This window comes from Chrysemys picta, chromosome 6, assembly GCF_011386835.1.
Source record: "Chrysemys picta bellii isolate R12L10 chromosome 6, ASM1138683v2, whole genome shotgun sequence".
Taxonomy (NCBI): Eukaryota; Metazoa; Chordata; order Testudines; family Emydidae; genus Chrysemys; species Chrysemys picta.
In genome coordinates, this window is record NC_088796.1 from 64,333,025 (window position 1) to 64,350,326 (window position 17,302).

Below are 17,302 nucleotides of genomic sequence, written 5' to 3' on the forward strand. Positions count from 1 at the left end.
TTAGTGCTTCCTTCCTTGAATAACTGCTCCAAACATGATTTATAAGAACTTAAAGTGGTGATTCAATTTCAATAGTTCAATATTTTTTTGTCTTAACTAATAAATTGTTAATTTTTGGAAAGTGAGTAATTGTGACTTTTATTGTATATACCTTTACTGCATAATATGTCTTTACTTTATGCTCATTTCTCCAGAATGCAATTTGATTGAAGGAGAAGACCAGGTGGAGGTGAATGGGGAAGTTTTCCAAAAGCCATTTGTAGAGAAGCCAGTAAGTGCCGAGGACCACAATGTATACATTTATTATCCAACATCTGCTGGTGGTGGAAGCCAGAGACTTTTTCGAAAGGTGAGGAAATTGCCACATTTAAAGTATTTAAAAAAACTATTGTACTGAATGACTATAATCTTGGTTCTATTATAGTGACTTAAAAAAACCAACCAAACCCTGAAATACCTTTGGAGAATCAGATGCAAATCTACACAAGCCAGAATCAAAAGACCAAATTCTCTAGCAGAGGTATGGCCTTTGTACCACAGAAGTTGTGCAGAAAGGGTCTATAATCTACCTGCAGACAATTTCCTTAACATAGAGGAGGTCTGCTAGGATATCTACACTGCAACCAGGGTCTGCTTCTCTGCCCACCATCTTGTGGTGCATATGAATGGATTCATTTTCAAGAATACAAGTTGCCTAATATACTGGTGGTTTAAACTAAACTGATGAGAGAACATACACGAACTGCTCTTGAGGAGGTTGTTGAATTTTCACCTCAAATACTCAAACAGGTTGGAACGGAAGCTGTTATAGAGATCTGTTGACCTGAATCTGTTGACTAAAACTAAAACAAGGTTCTTTCTAGTGACAATGCATTCCTACTAACTTTTATTAATTAAAAAGTCATTGCAATTAGCAGTGAGGATACATACTGAGGCTGGATATAATGTAACTTTGTGTATAGCCTAAATGTAGTACTGTGTAATTTCAGAATCTGTGTCCTTAATCTGGTAGTGCTGCAGGATATTAGCACAGAGGTAGCATTGTACCATTTTATGGTATAGAAGTAGTCAGTCATTTGGGAAACTTTTATTTAATATTTTCAACCTCTATTAAATAGATATGACTTCATAGTCAAGTCTCTAAATAGTTTAATGTATTTGTATCTATAAAGCCATCCTTTGTGGAATATGTTTAGTTAGTTATCCAAAAGCAGGAGGGGGAGGGAATTGTGGAAGAAGAGACAGAAATCAGCTCTGAGAGTGTGCATATTTAAGGAGGTGAAAGGGTCTATCTTAAAGAAAGCTTTAATAGAAAATATTTGTTTCAGATTGGCAGCAGGAGCAGTGTTTATTCCCCTGAAAGCAATGTGAGAAAAACGGGCTCCTACATTTATGAGGAGTTCATGCCTACAGATGGCACTGATGTAAAGGTATGAAACTGCACATTCTGATTTATATTTAGAACAGTCAAATACTCCAAGAGCTTTGGCAGTTTTTGAGATGTAAATGTGTCTTGTGGGGTGGCAGGGCTCAGGCAGGCTCAGACTTTGGTCCCCCCTTGTGGGGGTCGTGTAATAATTTTTGTTGTCAGAAGGGGGTCATGGTGCAATGAAGTTTGAGAATAATTAGTATTAGAAATTATTAGTTGTTGTTAGTAGACATTTGAGAAGTATTAGTATATTTACTAATAAACTATGACTAATTATAAATGTACACTGCTTTGGAGAAAATACACTAAAAGTACATTGTTAATACATTATCTATACTTTTTTTTAGTTCATTTGCTTTATATATTTAGTTTTTATTAATTTAGATTTAAAATAATTATAAAAGACTAGGCATCCTCACATTATTATTAATAAAATAAAATCCCAGCAGTGTTAAAGTAATTATTTCAGCAGGAACTCAGCCAGTCACCTACAGAATTTCTTTCCCTTAATTGTGTGGGGAGTAGATCCTGGAAAGTCACCAAATTCATGTTATTTTGGACCATGGGAGGGATCAAGTGCCAGAGTCTCTGAGCCCTTGCTGCGAACGCCCTACCAAGAACCCCCTCTTATAATGAGGGGGAGATCCTGCTTGGATACGTTGGATGCCCACAACTGTGACTGTATGGCATGTGGAGAGGCAATCTTTCGGGTAGGCCTACTCCCAGGCTAGATAGAACTTTATGGGTCATAACCAACAGGTCCACCTGGAGACCAGTAGGAAGACGGTGCAGTGCAGATCCCAGAGTACTGATGTTGTATACTCCCAGTTAGATGCCTTGCTTGGTAAGCAAGCTGCTGCATTGTTCACCATTGTCACTCTTCAAATGTTTTTAAGGTGTAGCCTCATATAGAACACATTGCAGTAGCTAATCTTGAGGTTATGAAAGCCTGAGTCAGAGCCTCCTAGCCAAACACCGATGGTAAAAGGCGGCCTGTGTCGTAATACAACCAAACAGAAGCTGGGGTTCTAAAATTAACCCTAAGCTGCAAACTCTCATAACTAATGGATGTATTCCAGCAGTCAGAGGGACTGATGTTACCTCCACCATCTCATCCAATTGCTTCCCCAACTCTGCTCACCCTCATCCATTTCTTAATCTCAGTTAGACACTGGCTGAGCTACTGAATCACATCAGATGTGATGGAGATGTACAGTTAGTTGGGTATCATCAGCAAGTTGCAAACACCACGCCTCATGCTTTCTAACAACCTCATAGACACAGTGAACAGGACAGGTGACAGAATGGCATCCTGCAGGAGCCATACCTGAGAATTCTTTGGGAAGAGGAGCAATTGCCCACAACTACCTATTGACATCTTGGAGAGAAAAGAACAAAGCTATTGAAGATAGAGTAGTCCTGACAAGAAACACCTCCCTATGATCAGTGGTATCACGTGCAGCTAATAGAAGTAGTAGTGCCTGTATAGACAAATGATCTTCATCCAGGAGGAGATTATTGACCACTGCAGTCTGTGCCAAAGCCACGCCTCTACGTAGTGTGACAAGGGCCTAGGAGGTCAAAGACCTCTAGATACGGTGAGAGTTGTCTCACCACAACCTTCTCCTGGGAAAGATGTGATACTGGTCAATAATTAGTTAGATTGTTAGTGTCAAGCGATGACTTCTTCAGTAAATGCCACACTACAGCTTCCTTTAAAGTAATAGGCAGCCTGCCAGCTCTGAGGCATTAACAGACTCCAAAAGTAAAAGACCCAGTACTTTTCCATTGGCCGTATCGCCCAGGAAGGACATACATTCAAAATACAGGTTCAGGTATGAAGTTCTCTCAGTACCTCAGCAAGTATTAGTGGCTGAAATTCTAGAAGAGAAGGCGAGGCCCTTGTTCTCTCAAGATCAGATTCTGCCACCACAGAAGCATCCCTAATTTGATCAATTTTGTCTGCAAAAAAAATCAAGCAATTTCCTCACAACAGGAGGTATTTGGACTAGCTCCCAAACTGAAATAGTTCGGTAAAACCAGACATTTTACCACTCCAAAAAAAAAAAAAATCTGCTGTCTGAGACTTTGCAGGTCCTATGGTGGAGGAAGAGAACTTATTCCTTGCTTCCTGTACTGCCACAGCATATGAGTTTGATCAATTGTAGCATAAATATCTTTTTTTAGCCTTGGCACAAGACTTCCACTACTAGTGCTCTAGCCATCTTCCTTCCTGCTTTATTAGTCACTGAAAATGCATCAGGCTGGATGTCCTGTGAGAACAAAGCAAAGAGGGAGCCTAGAAGCTACCTCATCATTGGTTAAGAGCATTATCATCTAATTTGCAGAGTCTATATGACAGGATGCTATTAATAGCTTCAAACTGGGTTCTGCGGAAACCTGCACCCTTAGAACACACAGGGAACTGTGGTTAAGGGTGTGATTAAGGTATAAGGGAACACTTACACCTGCTGGTGTCCTCTAGATTGAAGGTTTTCCTGTGGGTGGCCACACAGTAATTTTCTGTGTAGACAAGCCCCCGTAATGTTTTTGAACATGTGTGTGCCGCTACATGATCTGAACTTGACATAAACTCAGTGTAGCTAAGTTAATAACTTCTAATTTTTAAATAAAGGTGTACACAGTAGGTCCAGACTATGCACATGCTGAAGCTAGGAAGTCCCCAGCTTTGGATGGCAAGGTAGAACGAGACAGTGAAGGAAAAGAAGTGAGATATCCAGTCATCCTGAATGCACGAGAGAAGTTGATTGCTTGGAAAGTGTGCCTTGCATTTAAGGTAAACAGACCACTTACTAGCTGATAAAATGTGTAGTACTAATTGTTTACTATGTGAAAATTCTGTTAGTCAGTGCTCATAAACAGAGGTATTATTGTTAGAAATCTCCTGGGATGGAAAAAAAAATTACACTCACATTTTCTTTTTTTTTTTTTTTTAATTCTGGTGGACTTCTCCTGTTTTTAAATAATTAGTTTTTTAATATTCTTATTGCATACTGTCAGAGGTGATAAAATGCGGAAAACCTATTCTACTGCAATGTCTTCATGAGTTGCTCTGCCTGTGCTGGAAAGAGGGCAAAGTACCACAAGAAATGAGACGCCAACATCATCACTCTCTATAAAAACAAGGGTGACAGGAGTGACTGTAACAACTATCGTGGCATTTCCCTTCTTAGCATTATGGGAAAAGCCTGAATAGTTGTCCTGAATAGACTTGCAGACCATTGCAGACAAAATCTGTCCTGAATCACAGTGCGGCTTCACAGCTGAAAGGTCTACTATCGCTGAGACAACTACAAACAAAACAAACAAAAAAGAGAACAAAAAATGCCCGTTTACATAGTGTGACAGGATCAGGCCAGATGGCTACAAGAGAGTGATAGAAGGCAGATATATTAGCCTCAGATTAAGCAGGTCCCTTTTCCCTGGGTAAGGTAACAGGGGCGGTTCCAGAACAATCAGAAACTTGCTGGAACCAATTAAGGCAGACATGCTAATTAGGACACTTGGAGCCAATTAAGAAGCTGCTAGAATCCATTAAGACAGGCAGGCTAATCAGGGCACCTGGTTTAAAAAGGACCTCACTGCAGTCAGTGAGGGGCGTGCAAGGAGCTGGGAGCAAGAGGTGCGCAAGAAGTTGAGAGTGAGTAGGCGTACTGCTGGAAGACTGAGAAGTACAAGCGTTATCAGACATCAGGAGGCAGGTCCAGTGGTGAGGACAAAGAAGGTGTTGGGAAGAGGCCATGGGGAAGTAGCTCCAGGGAGTTGTAGCTGTCACGCAGCTGTTACAGGAGACATTAAAGACAGCTACAATCCACAGGGCCCTGGGCTGGAACCCGGAGTAGAGGGCGGGCCCAGGTTCCCCCATCCTCTCAATTCCCTATTTGATATAAGAGAAGTTGGTCTAGACTGTGGGTCCCACCAGAGGGGAAGGTCTCTGGCCTGTCCCCCGACCCATTAGGTGGGCCAGCAGAGACTGCGGGGGATTGTTCTCCTCCTTTTCTCCATGCTGGCCAGTGATGAGGTTAGCTGTGTGAACGGCAGGTTTGTGCCACTAACAAAAGGAGCCAAACTGAGGACTGACAAAAACCTCTGAGGCGAGCAAATCTGCCAGAAAGCGCAGAATCCACCAAGGAGGAAGTTTGTCACAGCAGCCTTTGTCGATCTCACAAAGGCTTTTGACCTTGTCAGTAGAAGTAGACTATTTACGCTTCTAGAAAAGATTGAATGTCCCCCCCCCCCCCCCCCCAAGTTCTCAAGCATGATTTGATCTTTCCATGAAAACACATATGGCACAGTTCAGTACAACAACTCAGTTTCTGAGGCTTTCCAGATGCGTAACAGAGTTAAGCAAGGTTGTGTACTTGCCCCAACTCTGTTTGGGGTGGGTCTTCTCCTTGCTACTGAAACACGCTTTTGGTTCCTCAACTAAGGGAATCTACTTGCACTCAAGATCTGATGGGAAGCTGTTCAATCTTGCAAGACTCAGATCTAAAACCAAGACTTGAGAGGCCCTTATCCAACACCTCCTCTTTGCTGATGACGCAGCAATGACAGCCCACACAGAAGTCCATCTCCAAAACCTTACGAATGGTTTTTCCAAAGCCTGCCAAGACTTTGGGCTTACCGTAAGCCTAAAAAGAATGAACATAATGTGCCAAGGAGTCGAGAAAGCACCCTCCATCAAGATCAACAACTATGAACTTGAAGTGGTAAACAAGTTCACATACCTGGGGTCCAATATTGCAGTCAACCTTTCACTTGAAATGGAACTCAACATCCACATTGGAAAAGCCGCCACAATGTCTAGACTAAAGAAAGAGGGTATGGCAAAACAACAAACTGACAGAACACACAAAGATCTGTATGTATTGTGCATGTGTTATCAGCACACTTTTTTATGGGAGCGAGATGTTGACCTTATACTCTCATCAGGAAAAGAGGCTCAACAACTTTCATATGCGTTGCCTTCATCAAACCTTTGGCATCTCCTGGAAGGACAGAGTCACCAACACTGAGGTGCTCAAGCGGGCTAGCATACCCAGCATGCAAACGCTGCTCAACCAGAGATGCCTCTGCTGGCTTGGGCATGTGTGCTGAATGAATGATGGGCGCATCCCAAAGGACATAGTCTACAGCGAATTGGCATCTGGAAAAAGACCCAAAGGACACCCAAAATTGTGTTTCAAATATGTGTGCAAGTGAGACCTCAAAGAAATGGACATGGATGTGGACAACTGGAAAGATCACACTCAAGACCGCAGCCTTTGGAAACAAGAGCTAAACAAAGGTCTCCTGAGTTATGAGGGGAAGCAGTCCAGCTTAGCAGAGGAGAAGAGCTTGCAGAAGGCAGAGCCCAAAGGGTCGAAACATCACCTTTAAATGTGACAGATGCAGCAGAGATTCTCTCTCGAATATGTCTCTTCAGCCACAGCCGCGGCTGCCATAAAACAGAGTACATTTTTTACCTCTCAGGGGTGGATTCCCATGGTCTCTCGAGACTGAAAGATGCCTACTACTGCCATTGTGGACAAATAGAGAGATCTGAATTCAGAAAACTCATACATAAAATATACAACTGTAGATTAATGCGACATGCATATTTTTCTCTCCTGTTTTGCATGTGTGCATGCTAGCTTACATTCACTCAGTTTAATTTGTAAAGGCTGATTTTTTTGTATTAAACAAATCTGTTTGCATTCAGCTTGCATAATCTTAAATATATGTTTTGTTGGGAACAATGGGCCTTTAGTGATGCAGTTGCAGTTAATCACATAGGTGTGACTCCTAACTGGTGCCAGCACTAGTCCCAGTGCTAGAATATATTAAGCTGTAAAGTCTTCAGTGATGTCAGAACCAAGAGTCCCAAATAAAATGTATAGTTTTTGTATTTGAAAACTAATTTGAAATAATCTGGGAAAGGAGCAAAATGTCTTTACTAATAACTATTTAAGGCTTACATCTACACTTTGAGCTAGGATGTGATTTCCCCTCCTCATGTACGCATACTCAGGCTAGCTCTCAGTAAGCTAGCACAAGTATAACAACAGTGTAGCTGTGATAGCACTAGTGGTGACAGCGGAGGCACAGCTGAGCCATATTCAGTACATTCCCACCAGTTTCAGGCATGTGGTTCTACTCTCACACTATCTTTGGGAAGGAACTGTCTTTTGTTCTGTGTTTGTAAAGAACCTAGCACAGTGGTTCCTGGTCCATGACTAGGGCTCCTATAGTAATACAAATAACAAATAATAATAATCTGAAAAGTGACTGTTAAAATGGCATTAGTGCATCAAGTTTATAAATAGCATATTTTTTGGTAATTCTGAGAGATAAGAAGATGGTGTGTGTATGTGTTTCTCTCTCTCTCCTTAACTCTTACCGCTACCAGAAAAGAGGATTCTGCAGTCCAAATTCTATGGACAGTGGGAGTTCTGAAGATAATGTGGATGCACAAGTGTAACGGAAAGCAGAATTTGGCATGCAGAATTCATGTTGCTAGTGATGTGTGAGAAGTTAAGAACTCAGGTTGGGATGTAAGGCAAGTAATTAGGAAAACATTGTGTATAAACTGAACAAATTTAATATGGAGTCACTGAAGAACAATAAATATAGAACCCACAATGCCATTTTTGTGTTGCCTTTTCAGATCAGAACCATACTTAACATGCAGGTCTGGAAACACGAGACCCTTGACTGAAATGGAAACTGTGCTTTTCACTATTTATTCTTAACAGCAAACAGTTTGTGGCTTTGACTTGTTGCGTGCTAATGGACAATCCTATGTCTGTGACGTCAATGGCTTCAGTTTTGTGAAGAACTCCATGAAATACTATGATGATTGTGCGAAGATACTTGGGTAAGAATTCATTAATTGATATTATATGATTGGTTTATATGTTCATGCAATCATTTCTTTGCTATGGAAGTTTTCATCCAGTTTCCAAAGTATTTCTGTCTTAAACATTTTTTTTGAGGGCTCCTTTTACTCGAGGGTTGAAACAAGTTCAAGGAATCTTCTGGATAGTTTTTTTCTTTAAAGCAGGAAAAGCCTTTGCTTTTAAAGCAAGCATCATCTAGAATAACTAGAAATCAAAAATAAATTTATAAAAGTTTGTTTATTTTTTTTCTTTTCATGTTCATTCCCCTATGCCTTAGAAAAGTGACTATTGCAGAATTCAAAATCAATCTGAGAACATCTTTGTTAGACAGAAAAATAAAGAAATATGCCAACTTGTTAAATTTGTTTAATGGATTAACTAACCCAGATAAAAAGTGCAAGTTAAGGTGTGCTGTACAGAGATTGGTTGAAAGCACAGCTTTGCACTGCCCTTGTCCGGGTGCGGCTTTGGGCCTGGCTGTTGCTGCCCACATTGTGTTGAGGCAGTCATCAGACTACTGTAATTCATATTGGCTACAACAGCCCAAAGGGCTGAAAATTTAGACCAAGATTGGTGTGATATAGAAGGATCCTGACTGTGCCTTCCCTTCCTTCAACCATGCCCCCTTTTCTCTGCTACCATGCCACTGATTTGTCACCCATAAACTAGGGTGATTCTGTGTTGGCCAGTTAAACTGTCTTTACAACAAGATTATACTAGTGGTGTAGTGCAAAAAGACCATATTACACTGAATCACCTGAGCTGAAAGGAGGGAAATAATTCCTGTTAGATAATAACAGTCTTGTTGCTTAGATTTAGTGGCAGGAATTCTGAAGATTCAAGTGCACTTCTCCAGTTTTACGCAGTCAACTTAGTCTAGATTCCTATCATGGTGCAAAGAGCTTTCATCTACATTTTTTCCTTATATTAAAAATAGCATTGTTACAGCAGAGCTAAATCAACAGCAGACTTGCACTAAGTTTGGGAAGTCTAGGAATCATTGTTCATAGATTGAGTTAAGTATCTAAGGCCTGGTCTACACTATGAGTTTAATTCGAATTTATCAGCGTTAAATCGAATTAGCCCTGCACCCGTCCACACAACAAAGCCATTTATTTCGAAAGGGCTCTTAAAATCGATTTCTGTACTCCTCCCCGACTAGGGGAGTAGTGCTGAAATCGATACTGCCATTTTGAATTAGGGTTAGTGTGACCGCAATTCGACAGTATTGACCTCCGGGAGCTAACCCACAGTGCACCATTGTGACCGCTCTGGACAGCAATCTGAACTCGGATGCACTGGCCAGGTAGACAGGAAAAGCCCTGCGAACTTTTGAATTTTATTTCCTGTTTGCCCAGCGTGGAGAGCACAGGTAACCACGTAGTCCGATAATTGAAAAAGAGCACCAGCATGGACTGTACGGGAGGTACTGGATCTGATCGCTATATGGGGAGAGGATTCAGTGCTAGCCGAACTACGTTCGAAAAGACGAAATGCCAAAACTTTTGAAAAAATCTCCAAGGGCATGATGGAGAGAGGCCACAATAGGGATTCAGATCAGTGCTGCGTGAAAGTTAAGGAGCTCAGACAAGCCTATCAAAAAACAAAGGAGGCAACGGTTGCTCCGGGTCAGAGCCACAGACATGCCGCTTCTATGCTGAGCTGCATGCAATTCTAGTGGGGGCAGCCACCACTACCACACCTCTGACCGTGGATTCCGAGGTGGGGGTAATTTAAGCCACACCTGAGGATTCTGCAAACGAGGAAGAGGAGGACGAGCTTGCGGAGAGCACACAGCACTCCGTTTTCCCCAACAGCCAGGATCTTTTTCTCAGCCTGAGTGAAGTACCCTCCCAAGGCAGTATCCAAGACCATGACCCCATGGAAGGGACCTCAGGTGAGTTTTCCTTTTAAAATATAAAACATGGTTTAAAAGCAAGCGTTTTTTAATGATTAATTTGCCCTGAGGACTTGGAATGCATTCGCGGCCAGTACAGCTACTGGAAAAGTCTGTTAACGTGTCTGGGAATGGAGCGGAAATCCTCCAGGGACATCTCCATGAAGCTCTCCTGGAGGTACTCCAAAAGCCTTTCCACAAGGTTTCTGGACAGTGCAGCCTTATTCCGTCCTCCATGGTAGGACACTTGACCACGCCATGCTAGTAGCAAGTAATCTGGTATCATTGCCTGACAAAGCCTGGCAGCGTATGGTCCCGGTGTTTGCTGGCATTCAAGCAACATCCGTTCTTTATCTCGCTGTGTAATCCTCAGGAGAGTGATATTCATGGTAACCTGGTTGAAATACAGGAATTTAATTAAGGGGACAGAGGTGGCCCTTCCTACTGGGCTGTTTGCCTGTAGCTGAAAAGAAATCCTTCCCTGTAGTAAGCCGAGTGCGGGGGGCGGGGGAGGGTGATTGGTGCTGAGCTTTTCACGTGTGGCTAGCAGGGATCTTCCCTGATACCAGCCACACGGTGGGGGGAGGGATAAAGCAATCATCCCAGAGAATTGGATTGGGGGTTGGGGGGTTAGGTTGTTTTCTGCTGCTGCAGGTTAACAGGAAAACCGCAGCACTCAACGGGCTTTGTTTGGTATGTGGGAAAGGAGTGCGCAGAAGGCGAAAGACAATGGCTTACCATGGCCGCATGCAAGCCGAATTCTGTTGCCCGGACCTGCATCTGTGATCTCTAACAGCAAAGCTACAGGCACTCAATATTAAGATGCGAAATGCGACCTTGCACAGAAATCACATGTGCTATGTAATGTGAATAGTGTTCACCGTGAAAGAGTATAAGCATTGTTCTGTAAAATGCATCTTTTTTAAATACTTCTCTCCCTTTTTTCCCTCCCTCCCTCCAGCAGCTGCAAATTTTTCAAGCTTCCCTCCTCCGTCCCGAAGGCTATCTCAGATAAGGTGTCAGAAAAAGAGGACGCGAGACGAGATGTTCGCGGAAATCATGGAATCTACCCACAATGAAAGAGCTCATCTGAATGAGCGGAAGCACATGGTATCAAAGTACAGGAAAGATGCCAGTGAACGTGAGGACAGGAGGGACCAAAGTGAGGAGAGGAGAGAAGCTCGAGATGAGAGGTGGCGGCAGGAAGATGAAAAGAGGCAGGATGCAATGCTGGGGCTGCTGCGTGAGCAAACAGACATGCTCCGGCATCTGGTGGAGCTTCAGGAATGGCAGCAGGATCGCAGACTGCCGCTGCAGCCCCTGTATAACCACCCTCCCCCCTCACCATGTTCCATAGCCTCCTCACCCAGACGTGTAAGAACGCGGGGGAGAGGCTCCGTGCACCCTCCCATTCCACCCCAGTGGACAGCCCAAGCAAAAGGCTGTCATTATTTTAACTTTTTTTTAGTGGCCTTTTCCTTCCCTCCGAGCGTCCTCCCAAACCCCACCCGGGCTACCTTGTCAGTTCTCTCCCTCTTTTTATTATCAATTAATAAAGAATACATGATTTTTAAATGATAGTGACTTTATTTCCTTTGAAAGCAAGCTGTGATCAAAGGGGGAGGGTGGGTTGCTTACAGAGAATGAGTCAATAAAGGGGGGCAGGTTTTCATCAAGGAGAAACAAACAGAACTTTCAGACGGTAGCCCGGCCAGTCATGAAACTGGTGTGCTCTTCTAATCACCCTGGTGTCTGGCTGCGCGTAATCAGCAGCCAGGCGATTTGCCTCAGCCTCCCACCCCGCCATAAAGGTCTCCCCCTTACTTTCACAGAGATTGTGGAGCACACAGCAAGCAGCAATAACAATGGTGATATTGGTTTGGCTGAGGTCTGAGCATGTCAGTAACGTGCGCCAGCAACCTTTTAAACGGCCAAATGCACATTCTACCACCATTCGGCACTTGCTCAGCCTGTAGTTAAACAGCTCCTGACTACTGTCCAGGCTGCCTATATATGGTTTCATGAGCCATGGCATTAAGGGGTAGGTTGGGTCCCCAAGGATAACTATAGGCATTTCAACATCCCCAACGGTTATTTTCTGGTCCGGGAAATAAGTCCCTTGCTGCAGTGGTTTAAACAGAGTAGTGTTCCTGAAGACGCGAGCGTCATGAACCCTTCCCGGCCAGCCCACGTTGATGTTGGTGAAAGCTCCCTTGTGATCCACCAGTGCTTGCAGCACCATGGAAAAGTACCCCTTGCAGTTTATGTACTGGGTACCCTGGTGCTCCGGTGCCAAGATAGGGATATGGGTTCCATCTATCGCCCCACCACAGTTAGGGAATCCCATTGCAGCAAAGCCATCCACTATGACCTGCACATTTCCCAGTGTCACTACCTTTGGTAGCAGCAGCTCAGTGATTGCTTTGGCTACTTGCATGACAGCAGCCCCCACAGTAGATTTGCCCACTCCAAATTGATTCCTGACTGACCGGTAGCTATCTGGCATTGCAAGCTTCCACAGGGCTATCGCCACTCACTTCTCAACTGTAAGGGCTGCTCTCATCTTGGTATTCTTGCGCTTCAGGGCAGGGGAAAGCAAGTCACAAAGTTCCATGAAAGTGCCCTTACGCATGCGAAAATTTCGCAGCCACTGGGAATCATCCCACACCTGCAACACTATGCGGTCCCACCATTCTGTGCTTGTTTCCCGGGCCCAGAATCGGCGTTCCACGGATAGAACCTGCCCCATCAACAACATGATCTCCAAAGCGCCGGGGCCCGCAGTTTGAGAGAATTCTGTGTCCGTGTCCATGTCCTCATCACTCTTGTCGCTGCGCTGCCGTTGCCGCCTCCTCCTTGCCTCATTTTTCTGGTCCTGGCTCAGCATAAACTGCACGATAATGCGCGAGGTGTTTACAATGTTCATGACTGCTGTCTTGAGCTGAGCGGGCTCCATGCTTGCCGTGGTATGGCGTCTGCAGTGTTCACCCAGGAAAAAAGGCGCGAAACGGTTGTCTGCCGTTGCTTTCATGGAGGGAGGGGTGAGGCTGTACCCAGAACTACCTGCGACAATGTTTTTTGCACCATCAGGCACTGGGATCTCAACCCAGAATTCCAATGGGCGGGGGAGACTGCGGGAACTATGGGATATCTATGGGATAACTACCCACAGTGCAATGCTCCAGAAATCGATGCTAGCCCCGGTACATGGATGCACACCGCCGAATTAATGTGCTTATTATGGCCGCATACATTCGACTTTATACAACCTGTTTCCAAAATTCGAATTCTGTAAATTCGGATTAATCCCGTAGTGTAGACATACCCTAAGATACATTACACCATCCTTTAAAGTTCTCCAGATTAAAACCTGTATGAACAGTGATATATTCAAATTGGTGTATTTTAACATGACTCTTACTAGAGTAGATCACAGGAAGCTCTTAAAAGAACTTATTATACCTACATTTTACAGATAATGTTAGATTGTCTTCTTTGTAGCTATTGTGACCAGACTTCAGTAGTTCAACATAATAGTACTTAAATATTTGAAAAATAAAAATACATCTGTAAGTGCCCATCCAGTGCTCAGTGTTTGTCTAATAAACTGTTGTTGACTAAAACAGAATATTTCATTTAAATAAATTAATATATACAGTATTTCAGCATTTTAATTTAGTCATAAATTTTTGTTTTTCCCCATTTAGAAATATCATAATGCGAGAACTTGCTCCACAATTTCAAATCCCATGGTCAATACCTTTGGAAGCTGAAGATATCCCTATTGTGCCAACCACATCTGGAACAATGTAAGAGAAAAGTATCTTTAGCTGAATTGTGCAAAGTCCTTACATAACCTTTCTGTGAATTTTCTCTTCTCCCAAGGTGTATCAGCTTCAGCTAAGAACATTTGTTTTGTGTGATGAAAACAAGAAGTGAATTGCAACTGATGTTCCAGCAATCGAAGTTTTTTATCCCTAGTCAAGCTGAGTATAGAACAGCAGATTTTCAAGTGCAGTCTGTTCTAAAAATAGCTTGCTTTATTGCTAATCAATATTCTAGTGTCAATTTAACACACATTTTTCATAAACATTCTCTTTTACTAAATAAACCTCAAAAAGGATTTGTTTCAAAAACTATTTAAAATAGATATTCTGTAGTTAGCTAAGTTTTAAAACCAGTATTTATAGTAAATTACATTCTTGCATCATTTTCAGATAACTATGTTCTTGCATATCCTACAATCATTTCAATACTTAGTCAAGTATGTTTTTGTCGACTAAATAATTGTCTGTCTGACTCACACATTTAATAATATAAAAACCATGAGTGGTGTATAGAACTGGGAAATGTAACTTGACTTTTTTAAAATTTCAGGATGGAGTTGAGATGTGTTATAGCTGTAATACGTCATGGGGACCGTACACCAAAACAAAAAATGAAAATGGAAGTTAAACATCAGAAGTAAGTCTGAATTTGGGTAAAGACAAACCTTATTTACACGTGCAGTAGTGTGTAGGGTACATGAGCCACCCACTGCAGTGAGAGGCAGGCTGCATCCACATTCAGTGCAGTGTGTAGCTACACCTAGCAGTGAAAGGCTTCAATGGGGAAAGGCTCATTACTGGAGCCTTTCTTCCTGCTGCCTCCACCCTGCCAGAACCTTTCCCTATTTCTGGAGTCTTTCATTGCAGTGGTGAAAAGCTCCAGCAGTGGGACACTGCACTGCTAGAAATAGTATTGTAGATGTGGGATGCACGGCATGGGCGAGTAGAGAGCCAAGTAGGATATATACCCTAGGGTTCGGGTATGTCGGGCATTCTACTAGCCTAAGCAGTGCCTCACCATTTGCACTGCTATGTATCCCTATACTAGCTGGGCATGCAGAGTTTGTTTGTTACGCACTGCCGTAAGTGTAGAGACAAATTAAGTTTGGTATTTAAGGCAAAATTCTTGCCTTGGATATGCGGGTTCAATTCAGTGGGAATTGCACATGCATATGCACAAACAACATTTAAATCTTAATACTTCTTCCTGCATAACATCTCTAAGGTGCATCCCTTCATCTCTATCTACATAGCTAATTCACTTGCCCAGGCCTCAATCATCTCACATCTCCAGCAACTGTAATCTCCTCTCCAGCCTTGACAATGCAGTTTGTCTACTGCTGCTGCAAAGATCATTTTCCTGGCTCATTGCTTTGACTGCATCTCCCCTTAATTTCTGCTCTTTTTCTGGCTCTCCCTTTGCCATTGCATCAATTGCAAACTACTAGTCTCTGCTTTTAAGGCCTTCATAAACTATTGCTTACCGAGTTGTTTCTTGATACCTTTTTTCTCTTGCCTTATACTTGAAGTGTAAGCATTTTGGGAGGCTAAGGGACCCTCTTTGTTATGCATTTGTACAGTACCTAACACAGTGGGACCTTTATCTATGATTAGGTGTTACAGTAGTAAAAATATCATTTGAGGGCTAGATTCTGTGCTCAGATTTTAAGTGAAAGATTTGCTGTAAGTCTGCAGAGCCATATGTTTAGTAGTTTATAACTAATAATGTTGTATTGGGTTTTTTGTTAAATTTTGAAGAGATATGTCTGTTTACTCAGGATTCTTCATATCTTTTGTGTAGTACCTGTATTTTTTCAGTCTTAGTAAGCTAACAGAAAAAGCTTTCTTATTTTGCAGTTGTGTTTAAGGCATGTGCTAGTGGGATGAGACCTCATAGAACAGAGAGGTTCATATCAGAACAAACTTTCTCATTATTCTGCGGTGTTCAAATTGGGGATTGATGAGGGAGGTTAGTCCCAGCTCTTCATTTTGCTTTAATTGAAAATCTTCCTGTTGCCTTAAAGTGTATTAGCTATCCTATTTATTAGATATCCTTTTAATCTGTATGTTTTCTCCTAAAGATTTTTTGATCTCTTCGAAAAATGTGATGGATATAAGTCAGGAAAACTAAAACTGAAGAAACCAAAACAGTTACAGGCAAGTCTATCTTGATTTTCTTTTTTTGGTTCTATAATTGATGAATAATAGAATTCCTTGTTATATATAGTGGTTTCGTTTTTGTTTTTTTAGGAGGTGCTTGATATAGCAAGACAGCTCTTACTAGAACTTGGGCAAAACAATGACTCTGAAATTGAAGAAAGCAAAGCAAAACTTGAGCAGCTGAAGACTGTTTTGGAGATGTAAGGATCTAATTTTTAATCCTCACACCCGAACTGGCATAACTGTTTTGATTTCATTAGCTTTCAAAACTAATTCCCTTACGTTAATTTATCAACTGACAATATAATGTATAACAATACTAATCTGAATTTTTGAATATATTTAGAGGAAGGATGGTTTTGTGATTAAGACATTGCACTGGTAGTGAAGAGGTCTGGTTTTACTTCTTGTGTGACCTTGTGTACAAATCACTTAATCTAACCTGTTCCTCATCTGTATGATGGGGGAAAATACTTCCTTTGCCTTATCCTGTTATCCATGTTGTCTATATAAATTACCGTATATACTTGATCATAAGTCGGTTCGTTTATAAGCCGACCCCCCCCCCCGCAAGATGGATAAGTAAAAACGGAAATTTTTTATAACCCGTTCATAAGCCAACCCTATAATTCAGTGGTCCCGGGCCATAACTTTGGCTCTCGGGCCATCAGGATAAGCCGCTGGTGGTCTGAGATGGTTTGTTTACCTCGAGCGTCCACAGGCATGGAGTTAAACCTAAGTAAACAAAGTGTCCCGGCGCACCAGCTGCTTACCCTGATGGGCCGGGACAGCAATTGGTGGGAAAATTTTTTGCGGGGGAAAGGCTGGGAGTCAGGGGAGTAACCTCTTTGACCACCCCCCACATGACCCCACCCCTAGCCCGGGACCCCCACACTCTCCCCATCCCATCCCTTCCCATCTTATCTGGGGAGGGCCAGTGGAGGATGTCTCTGACCTGGCTGGAGCTGCTCCGGCAAGCTGGGTAGCACGGCCGCAGCCTGCTCTGGTGGGCCAGACCAGGCGGCGCAGCTGCAGCATGTTCCAGCGGGCTGGGCTGGGTGGCGTGACCGCAGCGTGCTCCGATGCCCCG

General features: G+C 42.7%; 1 protein-coding gene across 20 annotated transcripts in view; it reads left to right on the forward strand.

Annotated features, from left to right (window-relative positions):
• PPIP5K2 (diphosphoinositol pentakisphosphate kinase 2) overlaps positions 1 to 17,302 on the forward strand; it is an 89,252-nt gene that overhangs the window by 24,015 nt on the left and 47,935 nt on the right. For 19 of the 20 annotated variants that reach the window (XR_010588814.1, XR_010588815.1, XM_065550254.1 and 16 more), the window contains 8 exons: positions 195 to 349; positions 1,329 to 1,430; positions 4,065 to 4,226; positions 8,185 to 8,306; positions 13,933 to 14,034; positions 14,603 to 14,689; positions 16,134 to 16,209; positions 16,303 to 16,412. Coding sequence is in view for 18 of the 20 variants with exons in the window: in XM_065550254.1 (XP_065406326.1) it covers positions 195 to 349; positions 1,329 to 1,430; positions 4,065 to 4,226; positions 8,185 to 8,306; positions 13,933 to 14,034; positions 14,603 to 14,689; positions 16,134 to 16,209; positions 16,303 to 16,412 (916 nt within the window). In the remaining 2 variants the exon portion in view is untranslated. Of the gene's footprint in view, positions 1 to 194; positions 350 to 428; positions 521 to 1,328; positions 1,431 to 4,064; positions 4,227 to 8,184; positions 8,307 to 13,932; positions 14,035 to 14,602; positions 14,690 to 16,133; positions 16,210 to 16,302; positions 16,413 to 17,302 lie in introns of those variants that run through there. The other variant, XM_065550268.1, reaches the window with a different exon arrangement.